Here is a 6,149-nt window from a genome sequence, read left to right as displayed (position 1 = left end):
AGATCCCGCGTCAAAATGTACAGAGCAGATCAAGCCAGACAGGAAATCAGACACAGGAATGGCAAATAAAATACCCTGTGCAGACTCCTGATTGTACATCAACAATGAACACAATTAAAACAGAAAATTTGACGATGTAGTCTACATAACTGACCAAATCAACAATATCTGATCAGGTCAACAAAATCAAGCAGGCAAAAAACTCCACACTCCCGATGGTGTTTTGCGTGTGGCGGACGGAACGAAACTGCTTTGCAGCCGGAACGCAATCCAATCAAATGTAGTGTGTGTTACATCACTTCAGCTGTTTTTGACACCTACAGTAAACAGCCAGTGGATGACTCTCTTATCCCAGGATCGGGCTACACGAATCTAGCCCGATGGCGTGCAGTCTGGGACGCCCCACGACACCCGACAAAAAGACGAGCATGTCAAAAATTTTTGTCTCGACACACCTCGAGTGACATGTCCCATGACATGTTCCCGAGTGTTTACCAATCAGCTGATCTCTCCAGAGTGCAGTCAGGGAACCATGGCGAAGAGGAGGAGGAGGAGGAGGAGGAGGAGGAGGAGGAGGAGGGATGCTGAGGTTGCTGTTGTCAGGTAGGACAATGAAAGAGAGCAAAAGTTCGTTGAGCTGTGGCAACAGTGCCAATGCCTGTTTGACGTTTCCTCCAGGTAGTACCATGACCATGATGTGAAAAAGGACAAATGTTAGTGGGAAATAGCAGAAGCCCTTCATCGGCCCGGCAAATGGCTGCCTGTGCTGTCATGACATCATCCCCAACGTTAACATCGCCTCTTGCATTTGCTTTTAATGTCAGAGTGAATCCACAGCCGTTCTTTCTTTATTTTCTTAATTTTTCGGTATACACAAGACATCCAGAACCACCCACAACGTTTCTGCCAGTTTGACTGACAGCTGCTTCACCCGCCTCCTCGATGACATCTGAACTCGTGCGTGGTCGTGGAGTAAGACTTGCTGCGATTGGACGGGGTCATACGTCTCGTCTTGCCAGTCACTTGACGGCACTGGATCTGACACAGTGACCATCGTCAAAGACAAAATCCCGGCGTCGTCTGATCCCAGCGTTACCTTTCCAGTTACGCAGAGATCTTGGGTAACTCTCCCTCCATGTCACCTCTCACGGCGTTGACACACCTCTTGTTAATTAAACAACTAGTACAATAAATAGTACATCTCATCATCTATCTAGAAGTGAGAAAATATCAAAGGTGTAGTCACTTGTTTACTCTTCAGTGCTGGACTCAGCATGATCTGTGTGTTTGCTTGTTTGTTTGTTTGTTTGTTTGTTTATTCGTCTACCGACCATGTTGTAACTGAAGGTTAAATGACTCACACTGAGATGAACGTGTTGAGAGTTCATCATCACCCTTCTGTTACCAGCACGAGAAGGGTGGTGACGGTTGGTGTCCCCCCAAAAATGGCCGATTGCTGCTGGAGGCGGAACACCCCCATCCCCTATATCCCCTGTACGTTAATAGCGGATTGACGGAGGAGTTAACGTTGGAGAAATGTTGATCTCTAAACCGGAAGCGCTGCTATTTGATACGAGCTACGGGCCTGAGCCAAAATGACAGTGATGTTAGGGCCGGCTAGATCCAAGTTTTACGATAAAACACATGAGCGCAAAACCTTCCAAAGTCTGTCAACACTCTGTCTTTTGCTTCAACCTTTCTGCACGAACTGTTCACGAGCCAAAGAGAGCTAAAATATCAAAACTAGTGTCCCGCACACCTGCTAGCATGCGCTAACTGCGTCTTCAGTGGGACTCGGATATAAACAAACACTGAATACAGCGACAATAACCACAAGAGTTCCGTTCCTTGTTGTAAAAACAACGTTTTTGTGGCTTACCTTAATCTATTTATGTGTATCTCGCAGTTTTGCGGTGCTCAAACACGTCTTCACGGTGTCCACGGGAAGGAAAATATCAGACGCTTTGAAAGACACAAGATCATACAAACTTCCGGTTCCGGTGTCCGGCCTTCAGAGTAAAAGCAGAATTTGTAAGTAACCTTTGTCACGTCAACCATTGGTTGGTGGACTACAGATATGAAGCATGGTCCAGATTAATAGTTTAAAACAAAACAAAACAAAAAACAACAACAAACAAACAAAAAAACACGTATGGGCGACATGTAGGTCTCAAGATGGTCACTGCACACAGAGTTCAATTGACACTTCACGAGGATCTTCCATGTCATCTCTACAGCCAACAACAACCAACAAGAGTCCATGTGGAAAGGAAATAACTTGCTCGTGCAGATGACTGGCACTTTGTTCAGCCTTTGTGTATCCATACTGTGCTGAATTATTAGAAACTATGATGAATCTTCATCCCTTTGCCTTGCATGTTACCTCTTAGTTACTCTTTATTTTGTTCTCAAATGTTGCAAGAGGATCTTTAAAAGGAGGAACCACGCTATTATTCCTTTGTACCAAGAGGCAATTGAGGGTTCCTTATTCAATTATTTTGCTTCGGTAAGGCCTCAAGGCATCTGATGTTGCTGTGTTGGTGTTGTTCCAACAGCATCATAATCAATGTTGCTGCTGTAGCTCTGACTTAATCTCCACCGACCACTGAGGAAAATGTCTGTTTACATCATGAAAAATGCTTTTACCCAACTAGTAAAGGTGACGCTTCCACGACACTGCAGTGTTTGACAGTGCTAATTAAAGATTAACTTGTGTTTGCAACATTTCTTCTGACACGTCTCATTTATTTGATTGCTTTGGATCTGTTCCGCAGTTCAGCAGAATTGCCAAAGAAGGATCTATGTGAATGTGAATCATAAAGGTAACAGCCACAGCAATTATTTTTCAACCTATATTTACCCATGGCGGGTACAAATGAGCATGAAGCGTGTCTTTCAGCAACGCCCTGATTCACATTAACACAGCTACAAACATTTGCAGTTGGCAGCAGCTCCAATTGGGCCTCAGGGTTCGAAGGTTCCTCCACCAAAATTACACAACAAAAAAGCAAGTTTTCTCACTTACCCCTGGTGGTATGCAAAGATTTACTTCCCCAATTTCCCTGGTGTCTGATTTTACTGCTCACGATTGAGTAAACTACTGAGCATCCTTTATGTAGGAAGTAGTGAATGAGTGAATGAATGACTGAATGATCAGCAACACATTTCAAACACACTGGGACAGGAGCAACAACAGAATGGGAAAGATGTGGATGCTCCAAAAACACCTGTTTGGAACATTCCACAGGTAAACAGGTTCATTGCTAACAGGATGGAGCGAGGTTCACCACCTTGTGAACACATGATTGGATGAAGGAGATGGACACATGAGCTCAGGAACACTTCAGAAAACTGTTGTCGGTGAACACAGTTCATTTACAAATGATTGCATTCTGTTTTTCTGGGATCGGACGTGTGATATGTGCCCCTAAAATGGACCAGAAATGTATCTGGACTTTCTGCATCGCGGTGCTTCAACGTTTTTCTACCCCTGCTCCTCAGACGGCCTAAAGTAAACCAACAGCCACGACGGAAAGGACTGAGAATCTGCACACATCCCTCTTTTATAATGGAATACAACCTGATAGCATGAGAGAAACCATAACATTTAGCACTGAAGCATTTGACATGATCGCTTAATGTCTATGTTTCAGCTTCTCCATCCACCTGTTGAGTGATCAGTTGATCCTGTTCAGGTTTACAGGTGACATGCTGTCATGCTTCACTGCCTGAAGAATTTCCTTGTCTCATGTCTTGTTTCTTGAGGAGCCTTTAAAGCAAACAACAGACATGAAATGATGTCTATTGATGAACTACATGTGATGAGCCTGTACAGGTGGCCATTGGTTTTATGATCCATCATACACTGGGGTGTCGACGGTGGAGGTATTTGTTTAAAACAGAAACAAAGATAATTCAGTGTATAAAAGAACTGGAGTTTCTCTTGTTGAGCACCTCAACACAGGAAGGCTGAAGCTGAAGCTGACACCGAAGAGGAGGAAGAAAATCTAATCCTGCAGAAGGTTTGTTTCAACTTATCCTTTTTTCTTCTGCTCTGTTCCCTCTTCATCATCATCATCTCTGCCTCCTCTAATGGGCTGAAAGCCACCAGTTCCTGTCCTCACATGTGCTGTCTTCATGTCTCTCTTTATTGAAGACAATCGTCATGAAGATGATGCTGACTGTGACTCTACTTGTCTGTGCCATGATGGCTCTGACCAGCGCTGCTGGTGAGTATGAAGAGAGACAAAAGACAGTTTTCATGGTCTTACTGTGTATGTAGACCAGTTCCAAAAGCAGAGCTGCTGAAAGGACGGAAGATCCATTCAAGGAAATGAGTTGGAATCGATCACTAACACACTAACAGAGGCTTGAACTCAGTCAGTCTTATGATCTGTTCAGCAAAGTGCTCCCATGCTCACTTCTTCTCTGAACTGGTTTTCAGGGGACAATCCCGTCGTCAAGCGCTCAACATGTCCCAGTGGTTGGACCCATTACGATGGCCGCTGCTTCATCTACATTCCAACATCCATGACTTGGACTCATGCTGAGGTAATCATGATGATTTGGATTCAGTGCAGAACAGTGGTGAAGTGGAACTCAGTACATTTAATCAAGTACTGCACTTAAGTATGAATTTGAGGTGTTTGTACTTTATTTCACGTCAGACTTTAAAGTTCTCCTCTGCTACATTTCAGTGAGAAATATGGCATAGAGTATTTTTACAGAGTGATATTAGTCCTTTTACTGAAGTAAAGTGTCTGAATACTTCCTCCACCACTGGTGCAGAACACTCTTCCACTCTGTCCATCCTGCTGTTGCTGTCTTACACATGTTAACTGTCATTTTCTTCTAATTTGTTGTCTTTGTATCACTTGATGTTGAATGTATCACATGACTTCATTCTTTGTTCCCATCTCTGCAGAAACATTGTCAGAGTCAGGGTGGAAACCTTGCATCAGTGCACAGCTTTCAGGAGTATCATGAGATTCAGTCTATGATCAACATTCGCACACATTCGTATCCACTCACTTGGATTGGAGGCTACGATGCAACACAGGCATGTTACTGATGACACCAAATCTAAAAGAGAGGAAATGAAAAGTTTATGTAAACCATTGATTGTTTGATATCATATTCTAATGTTCTAGGAGGGTGTCTGGTTCTGGAGTGATGGTACACCTTTTAAGTTTTATTACTGGGATGTCGGACAGCCTGATAATTACAAAAATTCACACTGTCTGGTGATGAACTTCGGAGGTAAAGTCATATGTAGCTTCAGAAACATTTTGTTTTTGTTGATCACTGAGGTCTGAGCAGGGTCTGATTACAAAATCTCTAAAGCAGACATCAATACAAGTGATGATAATAGATTCTCACAGATGAGGCCCAATAAACAAGAACAAGTTCTCAAACCCATTCGATGGACTGGACAACAGACAACACCAGTGATGATTGTCTCCATTGGCTTCAAGATGAACTGGCACATTAAACCACATTTAAGCTTTTACATCAAGAGATTTCTTGACTTGACAAGAGAAGTTGTGTCTTTAGGTTTGTGTGAAGTGTTTGATGCAGTCAGTCATGAAGTTCAAGTTATTAAAGATCAGATTTGAACTTTCCTGCTGCAGCAGCAGTGGGGACGTCTTCATGTGCAGTTCAAAACAAATTGTCTCCAGTCGCTTCATGTAAAAGACTTTTGAATGATTTTCTCGAACTTTTGAGCAAATTCAATGAATTTATAAATAGATATACCTTGATCCATATACATAAAACCTTTGCCCCTAAATTATTCTCTCTATCTTTTTACAGACAAGAAGAAATTTGATGACCAGCTTTGTGGTAACAGAAGGCCATTTGTCTGTGCCAAAAAGCCATGATATGTCTTCTGACATCAGAGAAACCAGCAGTACATGACTTGAGGATTGTTGGCTTTTACTTCTTTCACTCTGAGAATTAACTGTCTTTTCTTGTTTTCTACACCATTAAACCATTCAAGCATTGAAAAACGTCATTCTGTGAGTCAATGAATCCAACATGAACACACAAAACACTGAATAAAACACAACGAGATGGAGGAAAGGCAACGAGGTGAAAGAAGAACTTGTGGCTTTATTGTTCTTGAGAAACTTGCACACAAGTACACACAC

General features: G+C 42.7%; 1 protein-coding gene across 1 annotated transcript; it reads left to right on the top strand.

The window, feature by feature from the left end:
• Positions 1 to 4,159: 4,159 nt before the first annotated feature.
• On the top strand, positions 4,160 to 5,879 carry LOC143317242 (ladderlectin-like). The gene is made up of 5 exons (XM_076725296.1): positions 4,160 to 4,229; positions 4,445 to 4,551; positions 4,925 to 5,059; positions 5,151 to 5,259; positions 5,812 to 5,879. The coding sequence occupies exons 1-5, from the start codon at positions 4,166 to 4,168 to the stop codon at positions 5,877 to 5,879; spliced, it is 483 nt and encodes a 160-aa protein (XP_076581411.1). The 5' UTR covers positions 4,160 to 4,165.
• Positions 5,880 to 6,149: the final 270 nt, after the last annotated feature.

Source organism: Chaetodon auriga, chromosome 24 (assembly GCF_051107435.1).
Source record: "Chaetodon auriga isolate fChaAug3 chromosome 24, fChaAug3.hap1, whole genome shotgun sequence".
Lineage (NCBI taxonomy): Eukaryota > Metazoa > Chordata > Actinopteri > Chaetodontiformes > Chaetodontidae > Chaetodon > Chaetodon auriga.
The sequence above is the reverse complement of the archived record's forward strand: the minus strand, read 5'-3'. Positions and strand labels throughout refer to the sequence as shown.